Consider the following 22,459-nt stretch of genomic DNA (forward strand, 5'->3'; position numbering starts at 1 on the left):
ATAGATTTTGTTGTAACATTTTAGTCACTCAAATATCCCATGATTACACATTAGACATGGCAAAATGTATAGAATTGCTAGAAAATGTGCTTTAAAACTGCTAAATATTCTCTACGCCCCATGACAAAATGTGTAGAATTGCAGGAAATAAGCTCTAAACCTGCTAAATGTTCTCTCTGCCAACAAGAGGGGTCTGAACAGTTTGTGTCATGAACAGTGCTTGTGTCCATATAAATAAACGTGTGTTGCTGAACCTCTCTACTTGCAATTTGACATACCCCACTGGATTTACAATAGTGTTTTTGTTTTATTATCTTTGGCATAGCACTGGGGGCTCTCTCTTCTGCTCTTTTCTATAACCTGTAGGGATCACAATATATGGTCTATACTTGGCATGTGGGGGAGGGGAATGGACAGGGTATATGCATATTAAATACTGTATTATATACTATAGTAATTACTGTAGTGATTTTGCGGTCTGTAGTATACTGTAGTACAGCGTTTCCCAAACTAGGGGTCGCGACTGATTTGAAAATGGGGTCATGAGAGAAACAAAAAAATTATAATTGCGCTTGGTTCATAGAACCAGGGTTACGTCAGTAACCTCCGGTAGCCGCTAGATGCGGTTGTAATAAACAGAGCTGTTTCTGTTTTCTTCCAACAAATGCTGCTCTATCTTTTGAACCGTTTAAGCTACTAAATAGTATGACCCCATCACTGAAAGATAAGACTCTCAGAAATCTGTATCTGTTTCCCTGTACAATGACTACAAGCCACGCAGGACTCATTAGAACAGAGTGGACAAGACCAGGCACTTAATCAGACTGGGGGGGAAAGAACATGATGTTCTTTTCTACACAGAAGAGCATACAAGATTATTGCCTGATGATCTTCTGAACTTCCCAATACCTTTCTAATGCATTTCAGTCACTTAAAACCATACTTCCTTCAGATTGAAATACTGTCAAAAGTACTGTCACACTGATTTATAATAGACTGTCATAGCCCCAATTAAAAAAGTAAACATTGGCCGTTGACTACATCACTTTTTTTAGATGGTGGGGTCGCATTTTTTTAAATATCAAAATGGGGTCACGAGCCAAAAAAGTTTGGGAACCCCAGCTGTAGTATTTACTGTAGTATTCTACAGTATACTACAAAATTCTATAGTAAGTACTACACATGATTGAGGGATACAACAGTGTGTAGTATAGTATTCTACAGTTGACTACATAATTCTATAGTAAGTACTGTAGTATTCTATAGTAAACTGTAGGATTTTTTCATTTGGGACTGCTCCAATTCTGGTGCTTTCGACCAACTGGTGTTTCAGATCTCGCCATAGGTTTTCGATGGGATTCAGATCTGGACTCATCGCTGGCCACTCCAGAACAATCCAGCATTTCTTCTTGAACCATTCCTGGGTCCTTTTTGATGTGTGTTTGTGGTTGTAGTCCTGCTGGAAGACCCATGACTAGGTTGATCATTGCACTCTAAAACACAATGATAATCTGCTGGTTTCATGATGTCTTACACATGTTCAAGGCCCCAGGTGCCAGAGGCAGCAAAGCAACCGCACAGCAATATCGAACCTCCCCCATGTTTGATTGCAGTTGGGCTAATGTTGGACGACTCAAACAATGAAGAATTGGAGCAGGTTGCACCTGAAGAGTGAGCCAAATTGCCAATAGAAAGGTGCAGCAAGCTTATTGATGGACACAAGAAGCATTTGTCGGCAGTTATCTTGGCCAAAGGCTGTGCAGCCAGGTACTAGCTCCGGGGTGGCAATACTTTTTTTTAATGCTATTTGGGGTTTTTTCTAAATTAAAACCGTAAACTTAAATTTCCCAAAAAATGTGGTTCTGCAGTGGCAACTAAAAGATTCCAAAAACAATTTAGTCCAATCAACGTAAGCTAAATACCATGTGGCTGTCCATGGTACTGATTTCTGTGTGTGTGTGTGTGTGTGTGTGTGTGTTTGTGTGTGTGTGTGCGTGTGTGTGTGGAAAAAAAGTAGAAAAAACATGTTGACTCACCCTCCTTTAAATTACAATGTCTATGACTGTCATACAGTACACGTTTTTAGTTTTTGTTGTCCTAGGCTACCTGGCTAAAATGCTTGCTCGCTAGTCTAACTTCCTTTCATGGGCAACGATTAGCCAGCTAGTTAACATTAGCCTGCTACATCTAGCTACATATTGAACGTCCATCCTCTCAGGCCAGAGGCACAACGTATGAATTTATGGTTGGATCAGAATCGCCGTTATAATCATTGGCCAGTATGGAGAATTAAGTAAAGCCACAAGTCCAAATCCCTATCTCCATCCATGGCTAGCCACCGGAGGACAACGAAACAACGAGATGCAACAATTCAAGTTATTTTCTGTCAATAACATTTGGCTTTTGATGTGATGTGATTGGTGTGAAGCCAAAACCAAACTGACTTCCCTTGACCCTTTATTTTGGTGCGCCAGGCCCATTCACAGTTGAGCTCACTCAGTTTAGCGCAATGCTGATGGGCTATTATTGTCTCATTTTTTATCAAGGGAGGCCAAATGCTCGCTGGCTTCCTTTGCATTCAATGCTACAGGCGGCAACAATGTCCTACTCTTTTTGACCAGACAGCATCAGATAGATGGGCTACTCATACAGAGACAGAGGGGCGCTGTTTCGCTCGCTCTGATGCTTTCTCCGGTAAGATACATTCAATAGCCTGCCTTCATGAATACACACCACTGCATTCCCATAGGTTTAAGTTTTAACTTGTTTTATGATGTTGTTTTTACAGCTGCGTAAGGATGGATGTACCACATGGTTTAATCAACAGCAGTAACAATATTTGTTCTAATAATCTGTCTGTACACTCTTTCCTCTAATACTTCTCATTCTTCTCCAATCCCTTTCTCATCTACTGTGTGTGTGTGTCTGTCTGTCTGTCTCCTGGTCTGTCTGTCTCCTGGTCTGTATGTCTCCTGGTCGGACTATCTCCTGGTCTGTCTCCGTGTTAGATCTGGCTGATAACCTGGCTATGGATGACTTCATATTCCATGAGCAGTTGCTGACCCCTCGGCTGGCTACGGACAGGGCTGGAGGGCCATCTTCGTCTGCGGCTGTCCAGGGTCTGAGTCACCTGGGTGGGGCTCTCCCTCTGACCCTCGCCCTCCTTCTGCTGCTGCTTGGACACCAGTGACCAGTAATCAGTGACCCATCCCTGCTTCTCATCCACAGCCTTCAGAAGAAGGATCCTTTATTAATCTATAAGTATATGTATAATCTGCTGTAATCAATCCCTCCAATATTCACACACACATACAGACAAATACACATTAGGTTGGGGAGGCTGGAGCAGTGGGCAGCCGACTGACTCTGAGAGACTGACTCTGAGATGCCACAAGCATATTCAGACAGTGTTTTTAAAGTATTAAGATGGCATTACTACAGAGGCCTCTCGTGTACAGAACAGTTTAATGACTTGTCCATGGCACAGCAGAACATTGGATTCTCACTCCTTCTCCCCTCCCTCTCATGGTACTTTCTGTATCAGCTCTTTCTGAAGGAACTAACTGTCCTCTCTCACTGTTTAAAACTCTGCTTGTTAAATAGAGACTCATGGACTTCATTTGTCCTATACTGCCCCGGCCATCCAACTGCACTAGATAAACCCACTGCACCATGTAAATAAGCGACTATGGCGTTTCCCTTCCCTCTGGCCTCCACCCATTCTGGTTAAGCGCTGGCATTACGCTTTCTCAAAGGGAATAGACCCCCCCCCACCCACCCACCCCCCCTTTCCACTACAGCTAACCCATCTAGACTAAACCCTGGGTGTTGTGACAAAGTGACTATCAGAGTCTCTGAGGCCTTTAGACCTGAGACACTTATTTCTAGAGCTCTGTCATGGACCTACAGGTGTACTTCGCTTTAGGATTAAGAAGACTCAGAGCTCACAGTGGACAGCTAAAAGGACATCTGAGGACAGACCTCTGAGACTCTCTCTTTCGCTTCACCCCATTATTTCTCTCTCCCTTCCCCTTTCTCTCACTCTTACTGCATTGTGTATTGCCCTGCAGGGAAAGCAGTTAGTTAGTTCACCTCTGCTTAGCCACCCACCTCCCTGGACAGTAAAATAGCTGGAGAGGAGAGGGTTGGGGTTAGAGGACATCAAGGGGTTAGGGGTTGTTGTGAACTCACAGGACCCAAAGGCCAAAATGACGCATTTCAAAATGTACTTTTAACGTGCTGTTTGTCAGAGCCCTTGGTGTCTTTTCTCTGTCTCTTTCTTTATTTTTCTGTCCCTCGCTCTCTCTCTCTCTCTGTCTCTCTCATTCTGTCTCTTTCACTTTCTTCCTCTCTCAATTCAATTAAATTCAAATTGCTTTATTGGCATGATGTAACAATGTACATATTGCCAAAGCGTACTTTGGAAATTAAGTGATTAATTTACAAATATTAACATAATTAAAATAATAATTATAATAATCAAGATTGTCAATCAGTAACAACAATAATCAAGGGTAAAAATAACCATACAATGGACAATAACAATGGCATAGAGGACAGGTCTCTCTCTCTCTCTCTCTCTCATTCTTTTTGTCTCCCCCTCCCTCTCTCCCTGATTGTGATCTGATGAGGGCTCAATTATGCCTGTTAGATTAAAGGTTTGCTCCGAATGTCAACCCCTCCAAGTCTCTTGTCCTCTTCTTGTCTCCGCTGAAACGCTACCATGGCAACTATACCCAAGAGGCATCGTATGGCTCAAGTGTTTTTCTCCTTTCAACCATCAGTGTTCACTTCACTTACTGTCTGGAAACACCTTGTAGTGCTTTTTTTCAGTAGCAACCCTACCCAACAATTAAGGGCTAAGAAACCCATACTTTGAAAGCCAGACTCCCATGAAGGTATTTAACTGAGGTCTTAACAGTTGAAGAAAAATAAAAAATGTTTTCTGTCTGATGGGTTTGGTTCGTAGGACTCATGCAAAAGTGTACAGTAAAGCTAGTGGCAATTTACATAACGGGAGCCTTATTCTCCTATCCTTGCCTGAAAACTGTATTTTTTATCTGGATTTTTGATGCCATGTTCAATAAATATGTTTCATTGCAATGTTGATAGTTTTGAATGAAGATGAATGAACAGCCTTGCCATCAACTAGTCAAGAATAAATCCTGATGGGAGGAGCATTCTCTTCTCTCTTCTGGACTATGTCCCAAATGGCACCATATTCCCTAGGAGTGCACTACTTTTGACCAGAGCCCTATGGGAACAGGGTTCCATTTGTAAGCCCTATTGGTTGAAAGTAGTGCACTTGTGATGAGTGTGATAGAAGGAGTCAGGCGCAGGAGGGTAATCACCGAATGCAGAGTTTATTCCATCGTACACAAATAGCGCTGGATAGCGACAAACGAAACAGGCACAGGGGAAAATCTACCCTGGCAATACAAGGTAACGGTAGCTCGAACAATAACAGGCACAGGGGAAATATCTACCCTGGCGCTACACTACTCTCACGAAACAACAATCACCCACAAGGACAAGGGGGGCAGAGGGAACACTTATACATATAGGACTAATGAGTAGATAAGAACCAGGTGTGTGCAATTAACAAGACAAGACAAATGGAATGATGATATATGGAGTGGCAGTGGCTAGTAAGCCGGTGACGACGAACGCCGAAGCCTGCCCGAACAAGGAGGGGAGGCAGCCTCGGCGGAAGTCGTGACAGCACTACATAGGGCAGGGTTCCCCAACTGGTGGCCTATGAGCCGAATTTGGCCCGCGGGTGGTTTTATTTGGCATGTTGTCCGAGCAAAAACATTAAAATATTTATTGTTGTTGTTGTTGAACATTTTCATTGTTGGGCATAAAATATTGTAAAAACACCAGGAAATCAGCTCCAAGTGATTTAAGTATGGAAATCTGTTTCCAAGTATTCCCACACATAATAGAGAGACACGTGATCGTATACATATGTAAGTAAGGTTTGAAATTATTATGTTTTAGTCAAATATTATATCTGTTTGGGCTTCTTGCGGTCAATTTGCAGTCCACAAATTATTTGTAATTCTGTCTTTAAGTAGAGGGACTATGCTTTAATGTGTATTGTGTTTTTTATTGATACTCATGGTTAGATAACGTCTGCATCCCCTTACGGGCCCTGGTCAAAAGTAGTACACTAGGTAGGGAATAGGCTGCCATTTGGAACACACACAACATGTTTAGAGAGAGTCTAATCAAGCACTGAATGTCCAATTAGTGACCACATTATCTCAGCTGATTGTAGAGCAGTGAGGGTCAAGTGACTGTCTGGCAAGGTATTCTGGGTAGGTACTGTCCAGTACAGTGGCCCTAAGTGGCAAACCAGCTTTCAAAATAGTAGGCTACGAAGTTTGGTAAAAGGCGTCAAAGTATTTCAAAGGCCTGCGAAGTTTGGTAGGCTGGGTAACAGGACTGGGTAAGTAGAGGGGTGGTTCTCTAGCACCTATAAAATCAATGGGTACATTCAACATAGTAGCCAACTTTTTTATTTAACCTTTATTTTGACAGGGAGTCAATGCTGAGACCAAGGTCTCTTTTCCAGCTGAACCCTGTATGGCACCAAAATACACATAAAAATATACCAACACATTAAACTACACATGCATATGCACAACAATACACGAAAAGCTAAACACAATTATAAAAAACAGACAAATTCTTCAGTAAAAAGGTCCCCTAACAACCGTCTGAAATACCCTAGAGTCACCAATTCCTCCAATTTTTAAATGTATTGTAGATCATTCCACACGTAAGGTGCTAGGAAATTAAAGGCTGATTTACCTAACTCTCTAGACACCAAAGGAGTCTCCAGAGTTAACCAACCCTGTGAACAGGTGTGATAACTTGTCAATTTGAAATCTTAACAGTGATGTTAGGTAAGTCGGAATTTTGTGGAGCAGGGCTTTGTAAACAAAAATAGCGTAATGATGTGATCTACATGACTACAAAGAGGTCCAGCCAACCTGTTGGTAAAGAATACAGTGATGAGTAATACAACGGCATCCAAGGCTTTAAGAGTAGAGGCAGCTGCACTTTGATAAAGATATTCAACAAATATATAAACGCAGCATGTAAGGTGTTGGTCCCATGTTTCATGAGCTGAAACAAAATATTTTCCATACGCACAAAAAGCTTATTTCTCTCAAATGTTGTGCACAAATTTGTTTACATCCCTGTTGGTGAGCATATCTCCTTTGCCAAGATAATCCATCCACCTGACAGGTGTGGCATATCAAGAAGCTGATTAAACAGCATGATCCTTACACATATGCACTGTGTGCTGGGGACAATAAAAGGCCACCGTAAAATGGGCAGTTTTGTCACTCAACACAATGCCACAGATGTCTCAAGTTTTGAGGGAGCATGCACTTGGCATGCTGACTACAGGAATGTCCACCAGAGCTGTTGCCAGATAATTACATGTTCATTTCTCTACCATAAGCCGCCTCCAACGTCGTTTTACAGAATTTGGCTGTACGTCCAACCGGCCTCACAACCGCAGACCACCTGTAACCACGCCAGCCCAGGACCTCCACATCCGGCTTCTTCACCAGCGGGATGGTCTGACACCAGCCACCCAGACAGCTGATGAAACTGAGGAGTATTTCTGTCTGTAATAAAGCCCTTTTGTGGGGAAAAACTAATTCTGATTGGCTGGGCCTGGCTTCCCAGTGGGTGCCCTCCCAGGCCCACCCATGGCTGCGCACCTGCCCAGTCACGTGAAATCCATGGATTAGGGCCTAATGAATGTATTTCAATTGACTAATTTCCTTATATGAACTGAAACTGAAATTGTTGCATGTTTCGTTTATATTTGTATTCAGTAATAGTATCACTTTGAAGGTCACTTGAGTGACTCAATTAGTGTGTCACAAAACCTCACAGAACATAAATCATTCTGGACTGGAATATTGATGGAATAAATGCTGCATTAATAAAAAATAAAGACGTGTATGTAAGTCTGTCTGTCTGTCCGTCCGTCTGTCCGTCCATCTGTCTGTGTGTCACGTACACAGTTTAGCAGATGTTATAGCGGGTGCAGTGAAATGCTTATGTTACTAGCTCCTAACGATGCAGTAAAATGTCAAACAAGTACACAAATTAAAAATATATAAATAAAAAACTATAAATCTTGAAATGTTGGATTGAATCCAATTAACCCAAATAGCACTGTAACAGTAATCTAAATGTAACCTACACATATTTACACCTGAAGAATTTTCACAACATATGTTAAGAATGATATGTACAGCAGTAGATATATTAGAGTGAGCTATGTCAAGAATCCAGTATATAAATATGTGTGTATAAACAGTGTAATTAAAATGCAATGTACAGTATTAGACATTAGTACAAACCTCATTACAAAATGGATAGAATTGCAGGAATTTTGCTTCCATTTTGCTTACGGACCAGAGTCCGGAATATAAATAATTTATTTCTCCATGTGTGTATAGACAGTATGGACTGTATGAGAATAGAAAATGTGTGTACAGCAGTAGTTACAGTTGAAGTCGGAAGTTTACATACACTTAGGTTGGAGTCATTAAAACTCTTTTTTCAACCACTCCACAAATTTCTTGTTAACAAACTATAGTTTTGGCAAGTCGGTTTGGACATCTGCTTTGTGCATGACACAAGTAATTTTTCCAACAATTGTTTACAGACATCATGGGAAAATCAAAAGAAATCAGCCAAGACCTCAGAAAAAAATTATAGACCTCCACAAATCTGGTTCATCCTTGGGAGCAATTTCCAAACGCCTGAAGGTACCATGTTCATGTTCGACAAACCCTTTCTACTCTCGGTGGATGCGTCCAGCAACGGCTTAGGTGCTGTGCTGTCCCAGGTGCAGGAACAGGGAGCTACAGCGAGACCTATAGCCTTCGCGAGCAAGTCCCTCAGTTATGCGCAGTCGAGGTATCCTGCGCACCGGCTCGAGTTATTTGCCATGAAATGGGCTATCTGTGACAAGTTCCACCACTGGCTACGGGGACAGCAGTTCACGGTATGGACGGATAATAATCCCTTGACATACATTCTGACCAAAGCAAAGCTTGATGCTTGTGAACAGAGATGGGTTGCCAAGCTGGCACCGTACGAGTTTGACATCAAGTACATCACTGGAAAAATAAATGCTGTTGCAGATGCTTTGAGCAGAGAGCCCTTCGTACGACCCAGTGCACTCCATCGCCTGACAAGGGTCCCGTACGAGACCTTACTAGCTGAAGCTAACGCTGTGCACACAGACAGAGTGTAAGATGTGTTTCGCTGGTCCAGCCACGCCTTTGACAAAGCCTCTGACTCCAACGAAGTGGTCATTAACTGTCAGGCTACTGTTGACCCCCCATCTGGTGCTTTATCAAGACATGAAGTTGCAGCTGTTCTTCATTCACACAGGTGCTGGGTGGGTGAAGTGGGCTCACATGCACTACTGTTGCCACAGCTTCCAGAGGCTGTTATGCCATCAGAGCAGACCGATGTCGATGTTCTGCCACACAACCTACTGATGAGTAAGCAGCGTGATGACAACGTGATCAGCAGAGTGATCTTCTTTGTGGAGAGGGGGAGAAGACCATCCCGGAGAGAGCGTGCCCATGAGAGTGTTGAGGTTTTGTGTCTTCTCAGAAGTTGGGACAAGTTGACCATGAAGATGGGTGCACTGTATCGTGTTTCGAAGAATGTGGTTACAAAGAAGAAGATGTATCTGTATGTGGTTCCAGCCTCCATGAAAGCAATGGTGTTGAAGGGTGTCCATGATGAAGCTGGCCACCAGGGCCAACAGAGAACAGTCTACCTGACAAGACAGAGGTTATTCTGGCATGGCCTGGAGAGGGAGGTAAAAGCATATGTGAAGTGCTGCAGGAGATGCGTCGTGAGCAAGACTCCTGATCCGGAAGCAAGAGCTCCTCTTGAGTGCATAGACTTTTGGTCTGCAGAAGATTCTTCAAACAAGTCCTTGGATGTGCTCGTTGTTACTGACCACTTTACCAAATTGGCTCATGTCTTCTTGTGCCCGAACCAGTCTGCTAAGTCAGTAGCTCATCAGTTGTGGAACAACTATTTCTGTGTCTACGGGATGCCTCGCCGTATACACTCAGACCAGGGAGCCAACTTTGAGAGCGCTTTAATAGCCGATCTGTTGAGTGTTGCAGGTGTTCAGAAGTCTCACACCCCGCCGTACCATCCGATGGGGAACGGGTCCTGTGAAAGGATGAATAGGACGTTGGGAAACATGATCCGGGCCCTGCCGACGAGAGCAAAGCACAGATGGCCTCAGGCGCTGAAGTTCCTCACGTTTGCGTACAATTGTACCATCCACGAGACCACAGGCTTTGCCCCTTTCCTGCTAATGTTTGGGAGGACGCCAAGCCTGTTGACATAGTCTTTGGCTCTGTCATAGAGAACCCAGAAGTTGTCGACTTTAATCAATTTGTTCAGTCTTTGAGGAGAGATCTGAAAGAAGCCATGAATACAGCACAGGCATCTGCAGCGAAGCAGTTGAAGAGGCACGCTGACCTTTATGACAGAAGAGTCAGAGGAGCACCAGTGGAGATTGGGGATCGAGTGTTGCTGGCTAACAAGGGGGAGCGAGGAAAGCGGAAGCTCGCTGACTGTTGGGAGGATACTGTGTACCTTGTCACTGGATTGAATGCTGACAGTCACACTTTTAAGATTCAGAACAGCTCCACTGGACAGGAGAAGACGATACATCGCAACCTGATAATGCCAGTCAACTTTCTTCCTCTTCCCCATGCTGCCGTTGATGAGGGAACAGACATGTCTGGATTAACAGAGTCTGAGGACATGAATGACAGCTTTGTGGTCTCAGCTGCCATGGACACTGCAGTGGATGATGATGCTGAGTACAGAACAAGAGTGTGGGTGTCAGAGTTGCCTTCTGAAGGAATAGGTGACACAAGCCTGGAGGGTGATGTGCGATCCTTGGAAGCTCAGGATATTCCACCTTTGGATTCTGTGGAAGATATACTGCAGCTGGAAGGTCTGCCTCCATCAGAGAGTCTTCAAGAATCTGACCGAGACCGTAACAGTGTAGTGAGTGAGATAATTGACCAGTCTGCTTACAATATCCATACTGACCTACCAAACTCGGACCATTCCTTACCTGATCAGTTACGCACTGACTGTGTTGACAGAGCCACTATTGCAACAGTACACAACACTGTTACCCCTTATGCAGTTGAAGGTACTCGGGGTCGTATTAGGTCAAGGGCAGGAAGAATATTTAAACTAGTGTCTAGACTGATTGAGATTATGAATCAGCAGAAAGTTAGCTCTTGAATGTTAGTTTGTGAATGGTATTGAGATATTTTATTTGTTTTTATTTTTACATCATTGTGACCATGATTAGAGGTTGCAGGATGGTAATGTGACGGATATGATAAAGTCTCTTATGGTTGTTTATTTTATTACTTGGAGGTTTTAAAGTCACTGAGTGTACATAACATGTAACAGGCATGTTTACCTATGAGGGCTAAGGGGATTGATCAACCGCTTTTCACTCTAATTCTCAAGGAGAATAGTCTAATGACTGGAATATTTAGTGACTGTTTTAAAGCAGGGTCTGCATCCTCGATATACACAGCTTTACCTTTTAGTTTTCTATATTCGGTAGTATAAAAATATCTATAATTGTTTTTTTCTCTCTCTGAATTACTCAATTATGTTGAGTGTTTCTGTACCTGGTATGTTTGCACAGTGCCGTTTTGTATTTTTATTATTTTTCTTTGCAAATGGAATTCAGTAGGGGGGAGTGTAACAGGGTTATATTGGTGATTCCCCTTGCCACTTTATTGTTAAGCCAATGGGTTTTTGGTTTTGTCTTGCCTTCACCTACTCAACATGGCATCTTATTGGCTGGTTGGCGTAGCTTGCTTATGAGGGAGGATGTTTCAGTTAGAATCATCCCAGTGAACAAGCACCAAACCAGCGGTAAATTGTTGGTTGCAAAGCACTGTACGTCAAAAGTGATTTTTATACTCCCAAGTGATGATGTAAATGTATAATTTATATCAATTTGTTTGTAAATGTTATTCGAACATCACACATAAGATGCAGTGTTTTTTGGTGAATATCTGTTGTGCATTTTGTTGTAGAGAATTCCAGCTAATACTAGCTAGCAACTTACTGTGTCTGGTGGGGGGTTTGTATATTTTGTACAGTGCGTGAGTGCAGAGTTGGATGGTGAGCCGTGCATTGCATGACGTGCAATTTTGTGATGTTCCTATCAGGTACATTGTTAAAGATATTATATTGTAATTGTATTATTTTGGTAACTACAGCCCCAGTGAACAAGCACCAAACCAGCGTGCGTGAGTGCAGAGTTGGATGGTGAGCCGTGCATTGCATGACGTGCAATTTTGTGCTGTTCCTATCAGAATAAAGCACCATGACTGGTGTTACAAGATGGAGTTCGTGTTGATGATTGATTGTACACAACGCAAGAACAGTACTGTTACACCCACACTACCGGCGCCACAATGCAGGAGGCCGGGAGTATGGGGGTGTTGTCTATGGGCCTCTCCTCTGTGTCGTACAGCTGTGACAGTGTGTCTGCCTTCACGTTCTTTGTGCCTGGTATATAGGACAGCGTGAAAACAGACCGGGTGAAGAACAAGGCCCACCTGGCCTGGCGAGGTTCAGCCTCCTCGCTGCTCATCTGGACTGACAGTGGTCAGTCCAGATGAGGAAAGGGTGTTTCGCCCCCTCGAGCCAGTGCCTCCACGCGGTCAGGGCTCTGACAACAGCCAACAGCTCCCGATCACCAACGTCGTAGTTCTGCTCCGCCGGGCTGAACTTCTTAGAGAAGAAGGCACAGGGGCGGAGCTTGGGTGGCGTGCCCAAGCGTTGGGATAGGACAGCGCCTACCCCTACCTCGGACACATCCACCTCCACTACGAACGGCAATGATGGATCGGGATGGGCAAGTACCGGGGCTGAGGTGAACAGAGCCCTCAGGTTACTAAAAGCCCTGTCAGCCTCAGCAGACCAGTGGAGCCGGGACGGCCCACCCTTGAACAGAGACGTGATGGGAGCTGCGACCTTGCAAAAGCCCCGGATAAACCTCCGATAGTAATTGGCAAAGCCAACGAAGCGCTGCACCTCCTTTACCGTGGTTGGAGTCTGCCAATTACGCACGGTTGAAATGCGGTCTCCCTCCATCTCCACACCTGAGGTGATGATATGGTATCTGAGGAAGGAGATGGATTGTTGGAAAAACAGACACTTTTCTGCCTTGGCATATAGGTCATGCTCCAACAGTTGGCCAGGCACTCTGCGAACAAGGAACACATGCTCGGCACGCGTAGCGGAATACACCAGGATGTCATCGATGTAGACCACCACACCGCGACCAAGCATTTCCCGAAACACCTCGTTCACAAAGGACTGGAAGACTGATGGAGCATTCATCAACCCGTATGGCATCACCAGGTATTCATAACGCTTTATTGTTGTGCTAAATGCTGTTTTCCACTCGTCCCCTTCCCGGACAAGCACCAGGTTGTATGCACTCCTGAGATCTAATTACGTGAAGAAGCACGCCCCATGCATTGATTCGATTACAGAGGAGATGAGGGGTAGAGGGTAACTATGGCGAATGGTAGTTTGATTAAGTGCACGGTAATCAATGCAAGGGCGCAGACCTCCGTCTTTCTTCTTCACAAAAAATAAACTTGAGGAGGCGGGCGAAGTGGAGGGACGTATGAACCCCTGGCGCAGGGACTCGGAGACGTATGTCTCCATAGCCTCCGTTTCAGCCTGCGATAGGGGATATACATGACTCAAATAAAATAAAATAAAATGTTATTTGTCACATACACGTGTTTAGCAGATGTTATTGCGGGTGTAGGGAAATGCTTGTGCTTCTAGCTCCGACAGTGCAGTATTATCTAACAAGTAATATCTAACAATTTCACAACATATACCCCAATACACACAAATCTAGTAAGGAATGGAATTTAAGAATATATACATATATGGACAAGCAATGACAGAGCGGCATGGACTAAGATACAGTAGAATATTATAGAATACAGTATATACTGTACATATGTGATGAGTAGTGCAAGATATGTCAACATTATTAAAGTGACTAGCGTTCCATTTCTTAAAGTGGCCAGTGATTTCAATAGGCAGCAGCAGCCTCTAATGTGCTAGTAATGGCTATTTAACAGTCTGATGGCCTTGAGATAGAAGCTGTTTTTCATTCTCTCGGTCCCAGCTTTGATTCACCTGTACTGACCTCGCCTTCTGGATGATAGTGGGGTAAACAGGCAGTGGCTCGGGTGGTTGATGTCCTTGATGATCTTTTTGGCCTTCCTGTGACATCGAATGCTGTAGGTGTCCCCGGTAATGCGTTCGGCAAACCGCACCACCCTCTGGAGAGCCTTGCGGTTGCGGGCGGTGCAGTTGCCGTACCAGGCGGTGATACAGCCCGACAGGATGCTCTCAATTGTGCATCTGTAAAAGTTTGTGAGGGTTTTAGGTGCCAAGCCAAATTTCTTCAGACTCCTGAGGTTGAAGAGGCTCTGTTGCGCCATCTTCACCACACTGTCTGCGTGGGTGGACCATTTCAGTTTGTCAGTGATGTGTACGCCAAGGAACTTGAAGCTTTCCACCTTCTCCACTGTGGTCCCGTCGATGTTGATAGGGGGTTGCACCCTCTGCTGTTTCCTGAAGTCCACGATCATCTCCTTTGTTTTGTTGATGTTGAGTGAGAGGTTATTTTCCTGGCACCACACTCCCAGATCCCTCACCTCCTCCCTGTAGGCAGTCTCGTCATTGTTGATAATCAAGGCTACTACTGTTGTGTCATCTGCAAACTTGATGATTGAGTTGGAGGCACGCAGTCATGGGTGAATAGGGAGTACAGGAGGGGGCTGAGCACGCACCCTTGTGGGGCCCCAGTGTTGAGGATCAGCGAAGTGGAGATGTTGTTTCCTACCTTCACCACCTGGGGGCGGCCCGTCAGGAAGTCCAGGACCCAGTTACACAGGGCAGGGTTCAGACCCAGGGCCTTGAGCTTAATGATGAGCTTGGAGGGTACTATGGTGTTGAATGCTGAGCTATAGTCAATGAACAGCATTCTTACATAGGTATTGCTCTTGTCCAGATGGGATAGGGCAGTGTGCGGTGTGATGGTGATTGCATCGTCTGTGGATCTATTGGGGCGGTAAGCAAATTGAAGTGGGTCTAGGGTGACAGGTAAGGTAGAGGTAATATGATCCTTGACTAGTCTCTCAAAGCACTTCATGATGACAGAGGTGAGTGCTACGGGCGATAGTCATTTAGTTCAGTTACCTTTGCTTTCTTGGGTACAGGAACAATGGTGGCCATCTTGACGTATGTGGGAACAGCAGACTGGGAAAGGGAAAGATTGAATATGTCCGTAAACACACCAGCCAGCTGGTCTGCGCATATTCTGAGGACGCGGCTAGGGATGCCGTCTGGGCCGGCAGCCGTGCAGGGGTTAACATGCTTAAATGTCTTACTCACGTCGGCCACGGAGAAGGAGAGGCCACAATCCTTGGTAGTGGGCCTCGTCGGTGGCACTGTGTTATCCTCAAAGCGGGCAAAAAAAGTGTTTAGCTTGTCTGGAAGTGAGACGTCGGTGTCGGCGACGTGGCTGGTTTTCCTTTTGTAGTGCGTGATTGTCTGTAGACCCTGCCACATACGTCTCGTGTCTGAGCCGTTGAATTGTGACTCCACTTTGTCTCTATACTGATGTTTTGCCAGTTTAATTGCCTTGCGGAGTGAGTAGCTACACTGTTTGTATTCTGCCATATTCCCAGTCACCTTGCCATGGTTGAATGCGGTGGTTGCTCTTTCAGTTTTGCGCGAATGCTGCTGTCTATCCACGGTTTCTGGTTAGGGTAGGTTTTAATAGTCACAGTTGGCACAACATCACCTATACACTTCCTGATAAACTCAGTCACCGTTTCAGTGTATTCATCTAAATTATTTTTGCAAGCTACACGGAACATATCCCAGTCCGCGTGATCAAAACAATCTTGAAATGTGGATTCCGATTGGTCAGACCAGCGTTGAATAGTCCTTAGCACGGCTACTTCCTGTTTGAGTTTCTGCCTATAGGAAGGGAGGAGCAAAATGGAGTCGTGGTCAGATTTGCCGAAAAGAGGGCGGGGGAGGGCCTTATAACCATCCCGGAAGTTTGAATAGCAATGGTCAAGGATTTTAGCAGCGCGAGTACAACTGTCGATATGTTGATATAACTTCGGCAGCCTAGTCCTCAAATTTGCTTTGTTAAAATCCCCGGCAACAATAAATGCAGCCTCAGGATATGTTGTTTCCAGTTTGCATAAAGTCCAATGAAGTTCTTTGAGGGCCGTCGTGGTATCGGCTTGAGGGGGGATATACACGGCCGTGACTATAACCGAAGAAAATCTTGGGAGATAATACAGTCGGCATTTGATTGTGAGGTATTCTAGGTCGGGTGAACAGAAGGACTTGAGTTCCTGTTTGTTACTACTATTACACCATGAGTTGTTAATCATAAAACACACACCTCTGCCCTTCTGCTTCCCGGAGAGATATTTATTCGTGTCTGCGCGATGAACTGAGAACCCATCTGGCTGGTCCGATTTCGACAGAATATCCCCAGAGAGCCATGTTTCCGTGAAACAAAGTATGTTACAGGCCTTGATGTCTCTCTGGAAAGAAATCCTTGCCCGGAGCTCGTCGAGCTTGTTAACCAGAGACTGAACATTAGCGAGTAGTATACTTGGAAGTGGTGGGTGGTGTGCGCGCCTCCTAAGTCAAACCAGTATGCCGCTCCGAGTGCCTCTCCTCCGCCGGCGATGTTTTGGGTCAGCCGCTGGAATCAGTTCAATTGCCCTGGAGAGAGCAAACAAAGGATCTGCTTCGGGAAAGTTGTATTCCTGGTCGTAATGCTGGTGAGTTACCGCCGCTCTGATATCCAATAGTTTTTCCCGGCTGTATGTAATAATACAAAACAAAAATACTGCAAAGTTTCCTAAGAGCTAGTCGCAAGGCCGCCATCCTCGTCGGCGCCAGGTACAATCACCGTGGGAGGCTAACCTGAGGTTTAATGCGCAATCCCCCGCCCGATGGGGTGGTAATTTGGTTGCCTGCGTTTTGGAAAACGTGTGCCAAGTCGAGGTATTCGGGGGTAATGTGCACAGTTGTGTCTGGACTTTCCACCATGGTTGCACCAACGGAAACAGCTACTCTCGCGACCACCCCGTGAGAACCCTCTGCGGCGATGAAAAGGTGGGGTCGTGTAGTGCTAGCCAGAGACGGCCCAACACAACAGGGAAATCAGGCGACTCAATAATAAAAAAAGGTGATTTGCTCCCTATGGGTCTCCTGCGTAATCATAGTGACTGGTGCTGTAACCTCCCTAACAAAACTTGACCCTAATGGTCGACTGTCATGTGCTTTGATGGGCAATGGAATGTACAGGGGAACCAATGTAATACGTAGACTATTAGCTAAAGACCTGTCCATAAAGCTCCAAGCTGCGCCTGAATCGACCAGTGCCTTACACTGTGTAATCAGGGAAGTTAACGTGGATATTGAAATGCGCAGCAGAGGGCTCTGCACAAGTGTGGGTTTGCGCTATCTGGGGTGACGTGAGAGTGCCCTGCCTGCCGCCTCCAGACCCAGAAGAACTCTGACGACAATGTGCAGCAGAATGTCCTCTCTTGCCACAAGAGTGACACTGGATCTGTCGTCCTCCATTCTCCTGGATCGCTGCCCGACCCAGCTCCATCGGAACGTGATCCGGGTTGAAGGGGGGTGAAATGGGTAGGCCCCTTCCAGGACGTCCTCTCGAAGCCAGCAGGTTGTCCAAGGTCAACGTGGTATCCCGGCAGGCTATCTCCCTTCGAACGTCCTCATGCAGGCTGCATCGGAAATGATCGATGAGGGCCCGCTCGTTCCACCCGGACCGAGACGCTAGAGTTCTAAACTCCAGGGCAAAGTCATGCGCGGTCCTCGTCCCCTGCCTCATATGGACCAGACGCTCGCCCACCTCTCTTCCTTCGGGGGGATGATCGAAGACTGCCCGGAAGGGGCGAGCGAACTCTCCGTAGTTGTCCAACGCGTCTCCTCCTTCACTCCAGACCGTGTTGGCCCACTCCAGGGCTTTCCCTGAGAGGCAGGAGATGAGGGCGGACACCATCTCCCAATCCGATGGAGCCAGGCTGATGGTGGTGAAATAGAGGTCCAGCTGCAGGAGGAAACCCTGGCAGCGGGCCGCTGTCCCGTTGTACTCCCTCGGTCGAGACAGGTGAAAACCGCTGGGGTGTGGGTAGCTGGATCCGGTCGCTCAGCTGGTTCCACAGGGTCGGGTCCTCTCCTCTCCAGGCGCTGGACAACCTGCTGAACCCAATCCAAATATGTTGGAATGCTCCCGGACCCGCTCAACAACTCCAGGCATATTCCCTGCTCCTGCTGACTCCATGCTGTTGGGTGTGTGATTCTGTAGCGGGTGATCTGGACGGAGTCAGGCGCAGGAGGGGTAAATCACAGAAAAAAATGTTTATTCGGCCAATACAGCGGTATCGCAGCAATGCGTAAAACAACTACAATGCGGTATAACGGTGCACTGGAGAAAAACAAAACACACGGGTGAAATCCCGGCGATACAGTACATGAAGCTCCACCGAGCTATTGACACCTCCACATGAAACAATCACACACAAAGACATGGGGGGGCAGAGGGAATACTTATACACGGCCCTCCTGTAGCTCAGTTGATAGAGCATGGCGCTTGCAAAGCCAGGGTTGTGGGTTCGATTCCCACGGGGGGCCAGTATGAAAAATGTATGCACTCACTTACTGTATATCGTCTGCTAAATGACTAAAATGTAAAATGATGAGGGGATATGAACCAGGTGTGTGTAAAACAAGATAAAACAAATGGAATGATGAGATGAGGAGTGGCAGTGGCTAGAAGGCCAGTGATGACGAACGCCGAAGCCTGCCCGAACAATGAAAGGAGGCAGCATTGGAGGAAGTCGTGACAACTGTCCAATTTACAGTAGCTATTACGGTGAAAAAATACCATGCTATTGTTTGAGGAGAGTGCACAACAACAAAAACTTATCACGGCAACTGGTTTGATACATCACCTCTGAAGGTAAATAATGTACTTACATTCAGTAATCTTGCTCTGATTTGTCATCCTAAGAGTCCCAGAGATAAAATGTAGCACAGTCTTGTTTGATAAAATCAATTTTTATACTCAAATGTAGGAACTGGGTTCTACAGTTTGAACCCCTGCTGTCTCTGGCTCCACACCCACCCCGCTCGGCCATCTAGATATGTGAAAGTTAATGTATAAACTAATGATCCATCATGTATGACTTTCCTGGGAGTGTGTAAACTTACATTTTGTATTACCATATCATTTTTGTATGTTCTCTCTAGTTATGTACTTGAAAATGTATCAATTGACCAATTCGGCACAATTAGGCAGACTTGATACAAAATAGTCCAGTATTGCAACGCTTCACTGGATCAATCTGAAACTTTGCACACACACAACGAAATTGCGCTTAAACCACAATATTATATTGAGGCCTTTCTCTTGCATTTCAAAGATGATTTAATAAAATAAAAAATAAAAACGCATGTATTGTTGTTTGTATTATCTTTTACCAGATCTAATGTGTTACATTCTCCTACATTAATTTCACATTTCCACAAACTTCAAAGTGTTTTCTTTCAAATGGTATCAAGAATATGCATATCCTTGCTTCAGGTCCTGAGCTACAGGCAGTTAGATTTGTGCATGTGATTTTTGCGAAAATGGAAAAAAAGGGTCCGATCCTTAAGAGGTTAACATGGAAAAAGAGAGGCTGGTTATCAGGAGGTGAGCAAACGGTGGCTGCAGGGAGAGAGAGGGAGAGCAGCGAGAAAAGCCAGGCAGCTGACCCAAGCTGCTGCGCTATACTCTGAATGCTAATGAGAGGCTAGAGAAAGGGCAAACAGTCCCATTGAAATGCAGAGCCTGGATGTTTTCTTAGGGTAATGTTGGGCCAATTTAGAAACGGCCTACATTGTCAGAGTGAAAGGTCAATTTGATGTTAGTCAGCGGGAACAGTGGGAGTAGCCCCCCACAATCAGGAATAGTTCGATTTTCTGCTTTAGTGACTGACTGACTCCATCTTCATGTATGAATATACTCATGCACACACATGCATGGGACAGCATGTTTTCCATTGTGGTATCAGATATTGGACTCTAAAGCACCTTTATATGCTTGAGAGGAAATCAAACAGTGTATTATTAAAATTCAAATAACGTATTTCAATTCATGCTTTCACATTTATACTGTTTACTTGATATATATATATATATATATATATATATATATATATATATATATATATATATATATATATATATATATATATATATATATATATATATATATATATATATATATATATAGATAGTCTTCTATCCTCTCCTCTCCAATTCAGCCGAGCAGCTAGATGTTGAAATTCATCATATAAAGAGAAGCTGGAAACATGTCACCTCGATCAATGCTTATTCACATTTAATCACCTTGGCAGTGGACAATTTTCTTACCATTTGTTATCCCATTGAGAGGATCAAGTGCTTAAAGCTCTCCTATGCCCAGCATCCTCCTCCTGCACCTCGTGTGCGTCCCAAATGGCACCCTATTCCCTATGTAGTGCACTACATTTGACCAGAGCCCTCATGCAAGGAGGAATGTCATTTTGCAGAGTACAACCCCCCAAACCCAATGTGCGCATGCACGTACGCACTCGCAATCACGCACACACCCACACACACACACACAAACACACTCCCCCCACAGGTCCAGACATGTTAAAACACTTGGGGCACATTAAGAAGGTTTGATATTACATTTTTCATTACATTTAATAGTAGGGAACAGGGCTATATTGTTGGGAGCATAGAAGTACGTATAGGATATCTATTGTTGTGGGTTTAAGATACTGGGTTGTTTTTACTGGATGAGATGCCCTGTTGTATTCTGAGACTCACTTGACCAACAGATAAAGACCAAAATGGCCTCTGGTTAACTATGGGATATCTGTTAGGGATTTTGCATGAGGAAGAGCAGAGACAGATTCTCCTGATCATGAGTAAAGAGAGGGAATAACTTTTATTTAAACAGCTGCTTTTTCTTTGAAACGTGCCCTTAATAGGCCTATACTGTCTATATGTCAGCCATCGGCCGAGCAGTCACACACACACACACTCCTTCATCTGGCATGATCTAAGCGTGTTGGGCGTTTTAAGACCAAGACTGGAGTAAATCAAGTCTCAATCAAGACCAAGACTGGGGCGAGACCGAGTCAAGACCGAGACGGGTAGGGGGGGCGAGGGTTCCGAGGAGGGACAGAGACCAGAGAATATTGAGTCCAATTCAAGACCATGGTTGTAAATGTGCCAATTCGCCACAATAATAAGAGCTCAAAATGTCCAGTATTTCTGTGTTCATATTTCAGAAGAAAACATTGAACCGCTGTAGTTTACAACAATTATAATTTCTAAAGTGGAAGTTGGAAGAGTTATATTTGAGTGTTTCAGTGAAATGTAAGTGAGGGAGGCCCCGCTCTCTCGCTTTCCCAGATGTTTAGTTAATTACATTCTGATCTCCTTTGCATTATTGTAGACTTTTCTGTAGCCTGTCAACTATGTGTCTATCTATCCCTGTTCTCTCCTCTCTGCACAGGCCATACAAACGCTTCACACTGCGTGGCTGCTGCCACTCTAATCTGGTGGTCCCTGCGCGCACGACCCACGTGGAGTTCCAGGTCTCCGGCAGCCTCTGGAACTGCCGTTCTGCGGCCAACAAGGCAGAGTTCATCTCAGCCTATGCTACCCTCCAGTCCCTCGACTTCTTGGCGCTGACGGAAACATGGATTATCACAGACAACACTGCTACTCCTACTGCTCTTTCCTTGTCTGAACATGTGTTCTCGCATACCCCGAGAGCATCTGGTCAGCGCGGCGGTGGCACAGGAATCCTCATCTCTCCCAAGTGGACATTCTCTCTTTTTCCCCTGACCCATCTGTCTATCTCCTCATTTGAACTCCATGCTGTCACAGTCACTAGCCCATTCAAGCTTAACATCCTTGTCATTTATCGCCCTCCAGGTTCCCTTGGAGAGTTCATCGCCTTGATAAGTTCCTTTCCTGAGGATGGCTCACCCCTCACAGTTCTGGGTGACTTTAACCTCCCTACGTTTGCCTTTGACTCATTTCTCTCTGCCTCCTTCTTTCCACTCCTTTCCTCTTTTGACCTCACCCTCTCACCGTCCCCCCCTACTCACAAGGCAGGCAATACGCTTGACCTCATCTTTAATAGATGCTGTTGTTCTACTAATCTCACTGCAACTCCCCTCCAAGTCTCCGA

At 45.0% G+C, this 22,459-nt stretch overlaps 1 protein-coding gene across 1 annotated transcript in view; it reads left to right on the plus strand.

Annotated features, from left to right (window-relative positions):
- The window catches only part of LOC311107514 (glypican-3-like), a gene marked incomplete at both ends in the record, with an annotated part of 281,287 nt that extends 278,097 nt beyond the window's left edge, over positions 1 to 3,190 (plus strand). The window contains one exon of the mRNA XM_084150013.1: positions 3,009 to 3,190. Coding sequence (XP_084006139.1) covers positions 3,009 to 3,190 — 182 coding nt within the window. The remainder of the gene's footprint in view (positions 1 to 3,008) is intronic.
- Positions 3,191 to 22,459: the final 19,269 nt, after the last annotated feature.

Source organism: Coregonus lavaretus (genome assembly GCF_964263955.1).
Source record: "Coregonus lavaretus genome assembly, chromosome: 32".
Taxonomy (NCBI): domain Eukaryota; kingdom Metazoa; phylum Chordata; class Actinopteri; order Salmoniformes; family Salmonidae; genus Coregonus; species Coregonus lavaretus.